This window comes from Bufo bufo, chromosome 6, assembly GCF_905171765.1.
Source record: "Bufo bufo chromosome 6, aBufBuf1.1, whole genome shotgun sequence".
Lineage (NCBI taxonomy): Eukaryota > Metazoa > Chordata > Amphibia > Anura > Bufonidae > Bufo > Bufo bufo.
Window position 1 is genome coordinate 132106138 of NC_053394.1, and position 17578 is coordinate 132123715.

At 44.4% G+C, this 17578-nt stretch overlaps 2 protein-coding genes across 2 annotated transcripts in view; one reads left to right on the plus strand and one right to left on the minus strand.

The window, feature by feature from the left end:
- The window catches only part of SAMD10 (sterile alpha motif domain containing 10), a 196630-nt gene that overhangs the window by 63438 nt on the left and 115614 nt on the right, over window positions 1-17578 (plus strand). The gene's annotated exons all lie outside the window — the stretch shown is intronic.
- The window catches only part of PRPF6 (pre-mRNA processing factor 6), a 37898-nt gene continuing 32341 nt past the window's right edge, over window positions 12022-17578 (minus strand). Inside the window, 2 exon segments of the mRNA XM_040435143.1 lie at window positions 12022-13266; window positions 14539-14665. Of these exon segments, the coding sequence (XP_040291077.1) occupies window positions 13114-13266; window positions 14539-14665 (280 nt within the window). The 3' untranslated portion in view covers window positions 12022-13113.

Here is a 17578-nt window from a genome sequence, read left to right on the forward strand (position 1 = left end):
CATTCTAGTTACCACAGAAACTTTCCTGCTTTCTACACATTTACCACTGGAAGATATATATTTCCTTGTATTTGATCTCAAACACAATGCTTTGTGTGTAACTGGATAACGTGCCCCCTGACCTGTACTCCTGGGAACAATGGGGGAAATCACCCAACTTTCCACTGTCCCTGAATGGCATATAGGCCAGGTTCATTGCAATGCAGATTTCGTTTATAGGCCATTCAGGGTTTGTGGAAAGCTGGGTGGGCAGTAGAATGGCTGCACATGTGTTTTTCTGTGCAGACCCCTCTGTTTTTTTCCACTGGCTCTATGGTTACAGATTAACTTGCAGTGCTGCTGCTTATCTAAACATATCTGCTTCAATTCTGCAACTTTATGATGCTGGAGAGAACACATATATTACTTTTAACACAAACTGCTGATAGAGAAAGTGTCCAAGTGTCACTTCAGTGTTACGTCAGGTCAGCCTAGCTCATGGGGCAATACTAAATACGTATCAAGATGGGCGCACATGTGGTAATAGCGGGGTGGCATGGAGTCTTTATTCTTCTCAAAGAGACATTTCTAAAAAATGTTCCTAATCATTATTTATAAAAAATAAAAATAAAAAAGAAGTGTTTCTTGGTAATAAACAATATGTCCCACAGGGGACATATGTCCCACAGCGCATTGTCCCCTGAAAGGACATTTATGAGGATAGATGGGTCTATGCAGGGTCTGACAGAAAACTATCTTACACAGTATACAAAGGCACAAGCAATCATCTCTTCTAGTGTTACTTGGACTGTGAAGGGACAGGATAGAAAGAAATGGTTGGGTAGAATACTAAGGTCTGTTGGGTGAAAGCAGTTTCAGGGAGTGAGGGTCTGGGTGGGGCACAGTCATTGCTTAATAACACAGCTGCTGCAAAACCTCACCCTAGCAGTTCTGCGCTACAAAACCAGCCACCTACAAGAAAAAATAATTTTTTTTCTTCACATATTTCTAGCACATATTATTACCAGCACAGCACCCCAATAGCATTCTGCTGCTGAGCAATTTCATTTTTTTTATTTCAGTGCATTATATCTGTCTGGTGTTATTAATTGCGTTGCATTATAGCACACGCATTTTACAGCAATAACATCATTGTTAGGCTACTTTCACACCTGCGTTAGGTGCGGATCCGTCTGGTATCTGCACAGACGGATCCGCACCTATAATGCAAACGCTTAGATCCGTTCAGAACGGATCCGTTTGCATTACCATGTTCATGATAATGCAAACGGATCCGTTTTGACTTTACATTGAAAGTCAATGGGGGACGGATCCGTTTGAAAATTGAGCCATATTGTGTCAACTTCAAACGGATCCGTCCCCATTGACTTACATTGTAAGTCTGGACGGATCTGTTTGCCTCTGCACAGCCAGGCGGACACCCGAACGGTGCAAGCTGCGTTCAGGTGTCCGCCTGCTGAGCGGAGCGGAGGACAAACGGTGCCAAACTGATGCATTCTGAGCAGATCCGCCTCCACTCAGAATGCATTAGGGCTGGACGGATCCGTTCGGGGCCGCTTGTGAGAGCCTTCAAACGGAGCTCACAAGCGGAGCCCCGAACGCTAGTGTGAAAGTAGCCTTATACAAGTGCACTTAGACGCAATTTACACCGTAGACAGAAACTTTACCGCCTGTCATGAATTGTTATACATTGATGTTGTGGGCAGAAGATTAATCGCATTACAAGTTCGCTTAGTGTGTTTTTAGAATAGAAATTCTCTGTTATGATTTAGCATCGTGACACACAAATAACATAGTATACAAATCATACACCGGCCTTCCTGCATCATTATATTGGTGTTATTGGGGGGGGGGGGAGTATACAATTAGACAGCACTCCAAAACTGAAGGTGAGATAATCAGTGATTTTTATTCAGCCGGACATAATGGTGTGTAATAAATTCAGGCAACGTTTCGGGCTATATGTAGCCCTTCATCAGGCCTGGTGTGTACGCACAATCATGTAGATGCTAGCCCGAAACGTTACCTTAATTTATTACACAACATTATGTCCGGATGAATAAAAATCGCCGATTATCTCACCTTCAGTTTTCGCATTACAGGTTTAAGATGAGAGTTTTGCAGTAGAGAAATTACTTTTGAAGCTGCGTTTTTAAATGCAAATAACAAAGTAGACAAATCGTACCAGTGCCAATGCTGCATTATTACCAAAGTAAATAATCAATAGCAGTGTATTTACTGCGTACGTAGAAGGGGGAAGGACATTCGTGCAATTTTTCTGTGTACCAAACCTATGACTCTTCATTCAGGAAAATCATGAGTTTACATCAGGTGTCTTAATAAAATGTCTGGAAAACAGAAGGGTTCAAAATGAAAGACCAAGGCCTTGTCCTCCCAGAGCCAGAATGTGGGTGGTAGTAGCAGCAGCAGCCATCCAGGCAGTAATAGTAGTAGGCCGCAGTTCTCCCTGAAGAAAGAGGATCAGATTGTGGATTTGATGACTCACTCCTCTCAGTCACAGCAGAATGACCTCACTTCTGAGTCTGACACCATGCCTTGGAGCCAGGGGTCACAACTTTTCTCCTGCTCCTTCTCCTTGCAGTTTCAGAGAAGCCTTTCAGTGCCATCCTCTCTGTTTCCACTGCCCCCTGCTTGTAGGGTGGTTTCTTTTTTCCAAGAAGGCAACAAAACCCCACCATGCCCTATGGCAGATAGTCAAGAGAGTTTCCCTATTGATGACTTGCGTTAGAGCAGTCAGTGTTTGGACTGCCCTGAGGAGGAGGTTCAGGAAGAGGTGGGGGACCCCATGCATAGCTGTGTTGTTGGTGGTAAAAGTGGCACCTGCAGCGATGGTATTGGCTGGGGGGGCAGTGGCAGTCTGGGCAAATAAGGGGAGCAGGGAATTGGGAGAGGAGCCAAGGTGCCCACCATATACCACAGTCTGATAAAAGTGGCAGGGAGGGTGAGGACCTGGGAGCCGAATCGGGGTGCTGAGGAGGAGGTAACATCTGATGAGGAGATGATGGAGGCAGCAGCAATAAGGAGCAAATGTGACTTACAGCCTGAACCTCCCAAAGAACTACCAGGGCCAGATCTGCTTTGGGAACTGCTGATACCGCTGATACTGTGGGTGCAGCAGGCCCAAAACATGCCAGAGCTAAGCCAAGCTCAGTTAGCACTAGGACTGTGTGAGTATCTCCCGTCTGTCAGTTTTTCTCCACACTGTCGGTAGACAAAAGCATTATTCTGTGAAATATTTGCAAGAGTAAAAAAAGCTTTGGGCAATCAAACACAAACACCACAGCTCTACTGAACAATATGAAGATGCATCACCCGATCCAGTGGGAAACAGAGATGGCCACCAGCTAGTGCTAGTTTCCTCCTTTTCCTGGTCTCCTTTGCGACAGCCAGGCTGCATGCACATGCAATATGGTGTCCTTGTCATCATCGTCATCAGTTACTGGTTCTCCTGCTCAGACTCCTCCTTCACTGCTCTGTTGTCAGCCATTGATAACAAAATGCGTGGCCAGGAAAATACTTCCCACACCTAGCAATCCGATAGTATGTAGGCTTAATACCCACCTGGCCAAGTTGCTGGTTGTGCAGCCGCTGCCATACCATTTAGAAGAATCTGCTGCCTTCAGGGAGCTGATGGCGTGCGCTCAGCCTCGCTGGAAGATACCTGGCCAGCATTTTTTCTCCTACAAAGCCATCCCTGCCTTATAGTCTGACATGGCGGAGAACCTGGGCCGCTCCTTGAAATGGTCACTATGTAGCAAGGTACACACAATGGTGGACACTTGGACCGTTATGGGCTCGGACAGTACACGACCCATTGGGTGAATGCTCATTATCACCCAGCAACAAGGCTAAGTCTTTTTAACACCTCCACTTTGTGTCAGCCTGGCTCCCACACCAGGCACTTATTCACCTTCTCCTCCATGGACATCCTCCCGTCCCCAACAGCATCAGGGCAGAGCATCGCTCCCGCTCCCCCTCCCTCCTATCACATATGTCAGTCAAGCATTGCCATGCCGTGTTAGAGTTGATTAGCTTAGGTGAGAGTAGCCACACAGATGATCACTTGCTAAAGTGCATCAAGCAGCAAACATCACAACTGGTTGTTTCCCTGCCAACTCCAACTGTGCAAAGTGGTCAGCGACAAAGGCCACAACATAGTGGCCACGATGAGCTTGGGGGAAATAACACATGCTCCCAACATGGCGCACGTTATTAATATAGTCGAGCAACACATTTAAAAAAAAAAGTACACTGGCTTGCAGAAGGTCCTGGCAATGTCGAGGAGTCTGTCCTCACACTTCAGCCTTACTTATGTGGCAAGGAACTCTTTCCTGGACTTGCAGCGACAGAACAGTCTGCCATTACAGTGCTTAATCCGTGATGTTCCAACTTGCTGGAATTCCACTTTGCACATACTAGGGCATCTGTACGAGCAGCATAAAACTGTAAATGATTTTGTAATGCACCAGATCGCCTCAGCAGACAGCATGTGGTGTTTCAAGATCAGGCAGTGGCAGCTCATTTGAGATGCCGGTCGCGTGCTGAAGCTCTATGAAGAGGCCACAAAATGTGTCAGTAGGGACAACTGCCATACGAACAATGTCATCCCCCTCTTATTTATCTTAGAACAGACATTTATGCAGCAAGGGACAAGGAGGAAGAACAGCTAACATCTCGCTTGTCTGCACTGTACTTTTGGGGACCCACAAGGAGAAACTCCCATGGAGGAGAAGTCAGTGGTGGAGGATGATGGTGACACCGGCCATGACACCCAATTGTGGAGGTGGTGAAGAAAAGAACTGGTTCCTTGGGCATGCTGGCCAGAATGACGAGCTGTAGCCTTGCTTTCTTACGCACTGACAGTAGGAACATTCCCCTGATGATTACTGGATAGAAATGCTTTTAGAGCCTCGCTATCAAAGCAAAATCAGGGAAATCTAAAAGGGAGACCAAATTACTTTATTACCAGGAAACACTGTATATGCAGCTTGCCGCAGTTTTCGGCAAGCAGACGCCTGCTGTCAGTCTCCTCAATATCATGGAACAGTTTTTTTCATATGCTGTGCCAGGCTAAGGCAAATCAGCAAACAGAGACCTACCAACTCAACACCCAGGTTCAGTCTGGCCTACACTCTGGCCTGTTTCCACCGCATACCCCGTTTCCCTGACCCCATGGACTTCAAGGTAGGCAGACTAGAACAGTGGCCCAAACTTGCCCAGTATGTTCTCGGTTTTCTTTCTTGCTCAGCCTAGAGTGTCATCTCAGAGAGGGTTTTCAGCATGGTAGGGGGCATGGTGACACCTCCACGCTCCGCCAAAGTCCAAAACATCACTTTTGTCAAAATGAACCAGGCATGGATACAGGTGTTTTTTCACACTCCTCCGGCTGACGCCAATGAATAGATCTAAGCCTTGCTGACAGTGCCCCATCTTGCCACTGTTGCATTCTGCCTGCCATCATGTACCATATGGCTGCTGGTGCCGCTGCAAATTCTCACTGCTAATCCCCTACTGCCACCACTATGCATCCATTACTACCCATAAACAGCCGATCCACCCCCTTGTATGTTCCATGCCACTATGACCTTACTCTTTCCACACTGTACTCCTACTGCTCTCAATTAAAAGGGAGAATTTTTATAGGCTTTGTTCAACACAAGACACTTTTTCTTCTGACACTTGTGTGTGCAATTCTGCCCATGGTAAGGCATCATTTTTGGAGGCTTGGTCCCAACAAGCCACTCTTTCTTCAGACAAATAACACTTGTGCATGTAATAGGAGCAGGTATTCTGCCTCTGTGAAGGCATAATTTTTGGATGCTTGGTCCCCCACAGTTTTTTCCCCATAACACTGTATGTTGAAAAACTATCTGCCTCCGATAAGGGACAATTTTTGGAAGCTTTGGAATATGAAAAAGCAGAACACGTGACAGCGCGGTGTGTTTTTAAATATGCTGCTCGTTAACGTTATCAAACATGCGTTTATTCATAGTTATTTATGTCATAGACACTCAGACAGGATTTGTTATTGCGGTCATTGCATTCAAGAGCTAAGGGAAGGTGGAGAGAAAAAGCAAAAATTAATTTAAAAAAATTAAAGGGGTTATCCAGAAAATGATGACCTACCCTCAGGATGGTGAGCGATGCAGGCTCCCCACAGCTTTCCAAGGACAGGGCCGTACATCATATAGTGATGGTGCTTGGTATTGCAGCTCAGCACTATTGACTTGAATAGGGCTGAGCAGCAAGTAGGCCATATGTGACCGATGTTCATTGATGTCACTGATCTAGGTAGAGGCTGCAGTGCTCAAGGCCTCTTCTAACAGCTGATTGGTAGGGGTCCTGGGTGTCTTTGTCAAACCTGAAAAAGAACCGAATCTGAAAAGTTTCGCTCATCTCTACTTCAAATCTTTATTTAAAAGATGGAAAAAAAGGATACAAATGTACTAAAATGTATGCAAATCCGTCAAACGTATACATTAAAAAAAAAAAAAAGGGGAAAGCTTGCATCTTTGTGTATTTTTTATATATTTTTTTTTAAGTACATCTAAGGGCCTGTTCACATTACATTTTTGTCTTACGTTTAACATACAAGTTGGGGGGGCGGAGGATGCAAAAGCATAGTACACTACTTTCCATCCTGTAGAGTCCAGCTAAAAAAGACTGTTGTTTCAATGGAACCCTATGGTGACAGATTCTACTCCATTTAACGTATACGTTGTGTATATATGTTAAAACACGAACATGATTTAAACATACCCTTATGTATACGTTAAATGTACAGCAAAAATACAATCTGGCGAGCCCCTTACCTAGAAAGATATGAAGAACTGTTTGAACTCTGGGAAAGCTGGGTGACAGCCTCTGAGGAATAGTATGGAGATCTGATCTTGACCCTATGATTGCACCACTCTCATCCATACCATCTTCGATACCACCCAGCTTTCCCTGGTCATCCCAGACTCCTGTTCTGTTTCGTCTCCCTCACTGACCCCCGCCAACTATTAATAGACCTTTATATTTCCGCTTGTTTTTCTCAAATTTCAGGCAGGTTTATGACCTCACCACCTCCTCTCCCGCTCTCTACATTTCCTCCTTCCTTCCCTCCTCCTGCATCATATCTTCCACATTTGCTCACTGACAACCAATAGGTTCCCTTAGGAGGGGAGCAAAAAACACATGCGGTCTGATAGCACAGGGTGCCCGATATGGTAGTGGGGCAAACATGCTTCATCGAGTACGGTTTGCATTACCATTATTAATGGAGTACCAGTTGCAAATGTTGCACTGAGGGACCCTATACACATGGAGACCCTCTGCCCCAGTAAGTGGAAGATGCAATCAGGTATAGGACACTGTTGATTCCACAATGATGTAATAAAGCTATGCAGAAGTAGCAGAGCCAAGTTTGTCCTTCGGCATAGTCCTCCATCATATGGTATCTAGAGTTTTACCTAGGACTGCAGGTTAACCTTATTATTACAACTTGGCAGCAAAGAGTTAAAAGCACAATCTAATCAGTTCACCAGAGATGCCCAAATTGTATTGGGGCATAGCGGAACCATAAAGAAGGGTGTCTGCTGCTAAGAATCCCTCTGTTAGCCAGCAGATCCTTTATGACCAGGACCGCTCTGCTACATCTGTTTTGCTACACAGATAAATACTTATTAAAGTGCATGTTTATATCATTTACATTCTGATTGTTTCTGATCACAGCATTTGTGTACCGATAGTGCCAGAGGAGCTGCAACAGGGCACCCATATTTCTGGGGACCCCTATGCAACAATGCGATACAAACAAAGTGGGCAGTGTGGACATACAGAATAAAAGGCAACTCCAAAAACCTTGACCCAGCTCCAAATGCAGCAGTTTGGTATATTTTACATAGGACTGCAGGTAACCTACCAATTTTCATGGTTTTCTTGCAACATCCGTGCACACAGAACACAAAATGGTTTCTGGCCACAGACATATCCCCAGGGTGCCACTGCCTGGACTGAAGGGGTTAACACACAGCATGGCACAGACAGTTACGCAAGGCTGACAATCCAGTTCCAATACTCCATATATAGAAGAGCTGCTCTGACAGGAATGAAAGGAAAGGGGGTGACATGGAGACAGAACATAAATTTATAGACATTCCAGCGCCTGTGTTCCCCATCGCCCCCCTGATCAGTAACATACAGCTGTCCCCAGGCTCACAAATAAAGCCACAATTAGAGCATGTGAGACGCTCATCCAGTGCTGCATGCCTGGCACATAACTAGCATGATAGTCACTGCCTAGGGGGAAGTGCTCCACCTGGTGACAGAGTGGAGATAATACAGCACTGTAACAAACTCCATTGTATGTCATATTGACAAAGATCTGACAACAAAAACATCTGTTGTCACTATCCATTTGCACTAAACAGGGGACTCTAAAAGGAACTTTACATAAATCAATAGTACAAACAATAGTCTAAGAAACTGTAATATATTGGATATATCTATATGTCTTACTCCCCACTTATGAAACACTTTTCATCTCTTGAAATTATTTAATCTCAATTCACTGCTAAACCTCTTCTATGCAAAGACATGGTGGATTAATAGCTCACTGAGGGATCAGGCCATATAATCCTGATAGAAGTCTTTGGAGAGAGCGGAAGATTTGCTCCTGGAGGGACACAGATGCTTCCGCAGCAACTAGAAAGTGTTTTACTGTCTCACCTCAGTGCTGGATTTACAGCTACACTGCTCATTACTGCTGTATTATATCCTCCATGCTGAAGGGCATACTACTGAGAGATAGGCGAACAGAAACTCCTGTTTTCTTCATGTCCTATGGGCGTGGGAGACATTATGACAACTCGTCTCTACCCACTGACTCTGGGAAAACAGAGATCCTGCAGAGGGGGTGCAGGATACAAGTCGAGTAACGGCCTAATATAGTATTATTCCTCATTAACACATAACTAACTGCTTATTCTGAAAGGTCACCTAATGCACAAAGTATGCCTTAACGCCTTAAGTACCAGGCCCATTTTTGGTTTTGCATTAGTTTTTTTATCCCATTTCAATAGCCATAACTTAATTTTCCGTTCATAGAGCCATATGAGGGCTTATTTTTTGGCGGAATAAAGTTGTATTTTTTAAGGCCACCATTTAATTTACCATGTCTGTTATTGAAATGGGAAAAAACATTCTTTGTGGGGTTAAATTGAAAAGAAAGATAAATAAATCCCAACAAGGTTTTGGGGGTTTTGATATCACAGCATTAACTGTGCGCTAAATATGACATGACGTTCTTATTCTGTAGCTCAATACGAATATAGCGATAGCGAATATAGCGATACCAAACTTGTATAGTATTTTATTTTTGTTTTACTACTTTAAAAAAATAATAATCTAAATTTTCTGACAGCCATAATTTTTTTAAATATTTCTGTCTAGAGGTGTATGAGGGCTTTCACCTCACAGGAATTATTATATTTTTTTTTATATATTTTAGGATGTGGCGATACCAGATATGTTTATTTTTTATATGTAAAATATGGAAAGGAGGTGGGTGACAACCTTTATTTAAAAGGGAACCTGTCACCGGGATTTTGTGTATAGAGCTGAGGACATGGGTGGCCGCTAGCACATCCGCAATACCCAGTCCCCATAGCTCTGTGTGCTTTTATCGTGTAAAAAAAAACGATTTGATTCATATGCAAATTAACATAAGAGAGTCATATCTTACTTGTGTCACCAGAGAAGAGTCATATTTTCAAGCTCATATTTTCAATCTCAGGTTAATTTGCATATGTATCAAATCGTTTTTTTTACACAATAAAAGCACACAGATCTATGGAGACAGGGTATTGCGGATGTGCTATAAGCCATCTAGCAACCCATGTCCTCAGCTCTACAGTCGTGGCCAAAAGTTTTGAGAATGACACAAAATTACTTTTCACAAAGTTTGCTGCTAAACTGCTTTTAGATCTTTGTTTCAGTTGTTTCTGTGATGTAGTGAAATATAATTACACGCACTTCATACGTTTCAAAGGCTTTTATCGACAATTACATTACATTTATGCAAAGAGTCAGTATTTGCAGTGTTGGCCCTTCTTTTTCAGGACCTCTGCAATTCGACTGGGCATGCTCTCAATCAACTTCTGGGCCAATTCCTGACTGATAGCAACCCATTCTTTCATAATCACTTCTTGGAGTTTGTCAAATTAGTGTGTTTTTGTTTGTCCACCCGCCTCTTGAGGATTGACGACAAGTTCTCAATGGGATTAAGATCTGGGAGTTTCCAGGCCATGGACCCAAAATGTCAACGTTTTGGTCCCCGAGCCACTTAGTTATCACTTTTGCCTTATGGCACGGTGCTCCATCGTGCTGGAAAATGCATTCTTCTTCACCAAACTGTTGTTGGATGGTTGGAAGAAGTTGCTGTTGGAGGGTGTTTTGGTACCATTCTTTATTCATGGCTGTGTTTTGGGGCAAAATTGTGAGTGAGCCCACTCCCTTGGATGAGAAGCAACCCCACACATGAATGGTCTCAGGATGCTTTACTGTTGGCATGACACAGGACTGATGGTAGCAATCACCTTTTCTTCTCCGGACAAGCCTTTTTCCAGATGCCCCAAACAATCGGAAAGAGGCTTCATCGGAGAATATGACTTTGCCCCAGTCCTCAGCAGTCCATTCACCATACTTTCTGCAGAAGATCAATCTGTCCCTGATTTTTGGAGAGAAGTGGCTTCTTTGCTGCCCTTCTTGACACCAGGCCATCTTCCAAAAGTCTTCGCCTCACTGTGCGTGCAGATGCGCTCACACCTGCCTGCTGCCATTCCTGAGCAAGCTCTGCACTGGTGGCACTCCGATCCCGCAGCTGAATCCTCTTTAGGAGACGATCCTGGCGCTTGCTGGACTTTCTTGGACGCCCTGAAGCCTTCTTAACAAGAATTGAACCTCTTTCCTTGAAGTTCTTGATGATCCTATAAATTGTTGATTGAGGTGCAATCTTAGTAGCCACAATATCCTTGCCTGTGAACTCATTTTTATGCAACGCAATGATGGCTGCACGTGTTTCCTTGCAGGTCACCATGGTTAACAATGGAAGAACAATGATTTCAAGCATCACCCTCCTTTTAACATGTCAAGTCTGCTATTTTAACCCAATCAGCCTGACATAATGATCTCCAGCCTTGTGCTCGTCAACATTGTCACCTGAGTTAACAAGACGATTACTGAAATTATCTCAGCAGGTCCTTTAATGACAGAAAAGAAATGCAGTGGAAAGTTTTTTTGGGGATTTAGTTAATTTTCATGGCAAAGAAGGACTTTGCAATTCATCTGATCACTCTTCATAACATTCTGGAGGATATGCAAATTGCTATTATAAAAACTTAAGCAGCAACTTTTCCAATTTCCAATATTTATGTAATTCTCAAAACTTTTGGCCACGACTGTATACACAAAATCCTGATGACAGGTTCCCTTTAATAACTTAGTCCCCTTAGGGGGCTAAAGGCTGGAATCTTTTGATCCCTTGTCCTATTCAAGATCTATTAGGGCGATTAGGATTTTCATAAGCTCCCTGTCCACACAGCAACAGAGAGCTTACAATGGTAGGACTGGAAGGCTTCACAAGCGTCCAGGCTGCCATGGTAACCGATCAGAGCCTCACGATTTCACTGAGGTGGCTCCGATCGTAAGGCAGGGGGAACCGCATTCCTCTGGTTTACCTCATGTGCTTCGATTAGTGGTGATCATGGCACCTCAGAGGATAAATGACAGGGTTCTGCGAGATTGCAGTTCCCAGTCATTGCAGCCGGGTGTCTGCTGTATGATACAGCCGCTACCGGTTGTGTATGGAGTGGGCTCACTACAGCAGACACTCCATACATTATCTACATTATCTCAACCACCGTGACATACGGGTACGTCATGGTGGTTGAAGGGGTTAAATCCCATGCAAAAAAATAATACCATCAGTATGGAGAAATTTACTGTATTTATTTATCATACAACTTCCAGCCAGATACTTTGACTGCAGTACCCCCCATTACTGCATCCACTGAACTTCTATACAGGAGGGTGCATTTTAGGTGGAGTTGCTCTTTATTGTGCATTCTTAACTGGAAGCAAAATTTACCACCAACTTCTAAAAACCCAAACCTTAATACAATAATCACACAAAAAATAAGTTACATAAAAAGATCTGTATTTAATGATCACCACTTTACACATTATAATCACATTATGCAGAATGCCTGTGTGAGAGGAGGATCCTTAAAGGGGTTGTCCAATGTTGATTTTTATTTATTTTACTTAAATCTACCCTGATCCCTGTGAAATATACTTACCTGCTCTCCATTGCTCTGTGGGTCCTGACCTGTATTCACAGCACTTCTGCTGCCCACATGCACAGTGGCAGCCAATGACTGGCCTCAGCGGTGATGTGTCCTCAAGACTGTTTTGTCACATGCCGCTTGGAGCAACGTCACCACTGAGGCCAGTGACTGGCTGCAGAGCAGCAGGTGACCACGTCTGCACAGGAAGTTTAACCACAGAGCTGGAATCGAGCAGCAGGGAGCAGGTAAACATACTTCCCTTTACAGGTCCAGTAGGATGGAATTAAAAGACAGTCAACATTGGACAACACCTTTAAGCCATATAGACAGCACTTTCAAATTTTAGACAGCAAATGGGTAGCATAAAGGCTGAAACAGTGCAGCAACTTTACATCACATGGCCCATCTAAACTAGCCTAAAGAAGTGGGTGATCACTGCTGACCACAAGTGGTCATTAAAAGTATAACACTGAGGACTCGATCCACAAAAAGAAAAGAAAAAAAACTGTTGCTACAGTTCTGGGTTGATGCCATACATTACCCACCTTTGTACACATAACTGATTCCAATAATTCTGAACTTTCATAGAAAATCCCAAAATTCATTGCAAGACTTATCAGTGTCCTCTACTCACAATGGCTGGAAACATGGATTGGTATTACACTCTACCAACAGCGATTAAAAAAAAAACAAAAAAAAAAACACCGTAATACAAAACATAATATACTGGGGGCAGAGTTATGTACAGCTAATTGACGGTGGCTTAGAATGTGTTCTTTATTTTTGATGCCACTAAAGTGAGAATTTCTCCCAGTTTATTCTGCCAGTTCATGATGTCCTTGGATACGGCACACCACAGCTCCCCGTGCCGTGGCTCAGCATTCTCACATCGCTTCCTGATCTCCTCCTGTTGCTCCTAATGTGGAGAGAAAAAAATGAAAATAAAAAATCTAATTCTAGAAATTCTGAAATGTCACTGCACTTTATTTTAGGCTGTTTGTGAAGCCGGTGTTTCCATTTACAAGAACAGGGTCCAGACAGTTCTGTGTGCTAGTCTCTCTATTGCCAAAATGGGATCACATCATTAACCAAGTACAAAGTACAGAGCCACGGTACATGTCTGCCCATGGAGTGGAAAAATTATAATTTCTGAAAGGACAGCTAGATCAAATACACTATCTACAGCTATCTAAGAGGTGGTCTCGGTTCGGCAAATGGCATTTATCATGTAGAGAAAGTTAATACAAGGCACTTAATAATGTATTGTGATTGTCCATATTGCTTCCTTTGCTGGCTTGATTCATTTTCCATCACGTTATACACTGCTCGTTTCCAGGGGTTACTACCACTCTGCACATACATGCCCATGGTAACCCCTGAAAAAGAGCCGTGGATAATAATGGGCAGAGCAGAGACACACATTTCTCCACCTCCACATTCTCACGGTTGCCCTTTTCATCATGTAGGATATATATTTCCACTGCGCTGATGTTTTGTCAAGATATATGAGTTCGTTGAATATTAATACAGAATTTTCAGGACAGCCATTTGGATGGGAAGACTTTAGGGTATATTCACACGTGGCAGATTTGTTGCAGAATTTTCTGCGACTGCCCTATGCATCAGAACAAATCCTGCATAAATCCATGTCCTTATCTACAAAACAATCCCACTGAGATGAATGGAACTGAGTTTGAGTTACAGGAAGTCTAACTTTACACCTATTATTGGGTGACTTACTTTGCATAAAAAATTAGTGCAATGTTTTTGCCCATTTGCTTTATACATAGGTCTAAAACCTGATGCAACATTATGGGGGAGATTTATTAAAACTAATGTAAATGAAAACTGGCTTAGTTGCCCATGGCAACCAATCACATTCCACATTTAATTTTATTTGTAACTCCTTTGAAAAATGAAAGGTAGAATCTGATTGGCTGATATCGGCAACTAAGCCAGTTTTCCTTTATACTAGTTTTGTTAACTCTCCCCCTTTGTGCAAGAAATGTGCCAAATTTGGCATATTTTATAGCAAGGTCTATGCGCAATCATATTAGTAAATTAGCCCCACTGTCTGCCATCAGTCAGATCCATTACGGCTGGCATATCAGACATAAGCATATGAGAAGGGGCTACCCACGGGAAGATACCACTGAGAAACAGTACAGCGTCTGAAGAAAACACTCACCTCTGTACCATGCTGAAGCTCAAATTTGTAGAAAGTTGCCCAGGCATCACCCAGATCAGAATCAATCTTCACAGTGCGGTGGAACCAGTCCCGGGCCTTAGAAATTTTCCGTTCACTCCAGAACAGTCTGTAAGTAAGAAGTGAAGATGAATACGGGTAGCAAAAAGCAGCATTTAGAATCTCCAGCACGTTCACCAGAAAACAATCAAGGCTTTCCTCAGTCTTAGCAGAGGGTTGCTGCAAAAAGTGCCCATCGATATGGTAGACTATGGTCAACCATGTAGTACAGTCACTTTCATTTAAATGGGTGCCAAACAATCAAACATTGCACCAGCAGATTCCACCACAAATAAAAACTGCTGAAACGACTGATACTGATCATTTACTTAAAGGGTTTGTCCGGGTTCTGAGCTGAACCCGGACATACCCATAATTTCACCTAGGCAGCCCCCCCTGATGTTAGCATCGAAGCATTTCATACTCCGATGCTCTCCTTTGCAAGGGCTCTTTTATTTAAAATAACACACTGCCGGGCAGAAGCCTCCGCCTGGCAGCCCTATGGAGAGCCCGGTACGTCACCGGAACTCCAGAAAATGCCTTTGCCCTGCGCGCAAAGGAGAGCATCGGAGCATGAACTGCTCCGATGCTCAAGTCAGGGGGGCTGCCTGGGTGAAAATGGGGACATGTCAGGGTTCAGCTCTGAACCCAGACAACCCCTTTAACCCTGAGATGCTGCGGTCTATAAAGATGGTTGCATCTAGGCGGTTATATAAATAAATAGAGAGCTACTGGACCTCTGTTACCCCGTTGGGTGACCTAAGAAAATCGATTGCAGAGAGCTGATGGGCTTCCATGGCAATCAGGGCCTAAAGAAGACTTCTGTAAGTTTTACATTTACAGGCTTAAAGGGAACCTGTCACCTGATTTTGAGTATAGAGCTGAGGACATGGGCTGTTAGATCGCCGCTAGCACATCCGCAATACCCAGTCCCCATAGCTCTGTGTGCTTTTATTGTGTAAAAAAAAAAGATTTTATAGATATGTAAATTAACCTTAGATGAGTCCCGTCTCCTCCATGCTTGAGAGAAGAGTCCAGCGTTCTCTGACTCGGAGCCCAGCCACGCCCACTGTGAAGGAGCCCAGCACCGCCCCGCATCCTCCAAATCTCCTCCTTGCTCCCCGACGTCACAAAGCTAGAGCGCCATAATCTCGCGATGCGTGAGCTAGCGCATGTGCATTAATTCCCAGAGGCCGATGCCAGCACAGGGAAGGAACACTATGCCGACACTACGCATGCGCTAGCTCGCGCATCGCGAGATCACGGCGCTCTAGCTTTGTGACGTTGGGGAGCAAGGAGGAGATTCGGAGTATGCGGGGCAGTGCTGGGCTCCTTCACAGTGGGCGTGGCTGGGCTCCGGAAATGTTAGTAGCCTCATTTACATATACCGTATATGCCGGCGTCTAAGACGACTGGGCGTATAAGACGACCCCCAACTTTTACACTGAAAATATAGAGTTTGGGATATACTCGCCGTATAAGACTACCCCTTTTTCAACACACAGCAGTACATTACTGCATCCCACCACCATCCCTGGGTACCACTGCCATCCCTGCAACCCACCACCATCCCTGCATCCCACCACCATCCCTGCATCCCACCACCATCCCTAGATACCACTGCCATCCCTGCATCCCACCACCATCCCTAGGTACCACCGCCATCCCATGGTATCACCACCATCCCTGCATCCCACCACCTTCCTTGTCCTCCCTCCCTGCCTCCCAGACCCTAAACATGTGCCACCTATACCCTGAACATGTTTTTGTTATGTTATTCTTCATATTCACATTCGCACATCTGCGCTGCACTTAGATACGCCGGCCGGAGATCTCGCACATGCGCAGGAGCAAGATGCGAGCGGCCGTGAGGATCCCGTGTATCCACGCTCGCCGCATGAAATCTCGCACATGCGTAGGAGCGAGATGCGAGCGGCCGGGAGGATGGCGGTACAAGGAGCATACAAGGTACAGAGCAGGGGGGGAGGCATACAAGGTACACAGCAGGGGGGAGGCATACAAGGTACAGAGCAGGGGGGAGGCATACAAGGTACAGAGCAGGGGGCGGTATACAAGGTACAGCACGGGGGGGCATATGCCGTGGGTTACATCGCAGCTCTCAGCTGCTGGGGATACAAGGCAATAGCCCGGGCTCTCTCTGTTGATAATTTGGGTGTCCCGGCACTGCAGCGCCCGCCATACCCGGCGTATAAGACGACCCCCGACTTTTGAGAAGATTTTCATGTGTTAAAAAGTAGTCTTATACGCAGGAATATACAGTATATAAAATTGTTTTTTGGACACAATAAAAGCACAGAGAGCTATGGGGACTGGATATTGCGGATGTGCTAGCGGCCATCTAGCAGCCCATGTCCTCAGCTCTATACCTAAAATCCAGGTGACAGGTTTCCTTTAAAGGGAACCTGTTATCAACCTTATGCTGTCCATACCAACGGCAACATAAAGTAAACAGGTGAGTTGATTTCAGAGGTCTGTCATTTAAAAGTTAAAAGTAAGTGGTTGCCAAGAACCAACATCACAATTATTGCAGACTGGGCCTGGAAAAAAAAAAAAAAAAAAAAGAGTCACGGCCTCCTGAGAAGAGTCCTGGTTATTCATGAATTCCTGCTCTCCTGCCCACCTGCTGATGACTGACAGTCTTCCACCTAGTTTTCTCCCTTTCTCTCTAGGAGAGAACTGACAATCAGCAGCAGATGGGTGAGAGAGCAGGAGATTATGAATAACCAGGACTCTTAGGTAGATTTGACTCTTTTCAAGGCCAGGGCTGCAATGATTATGATGCTGGTTCTCAGCAACCACTTGGCTCATGAGTGACACACCGCTGAAATCAGCATTTCGGTCACTATTTTATGCTGCCTTCAGTGAAGTCAGCATAAAGTTGATGACAGGTTTCCTTTTATACACAGCAATACAGAAGTACCCACACAACTTCAGAACAGTAAGTACAGTGGTCCCTCAAGTT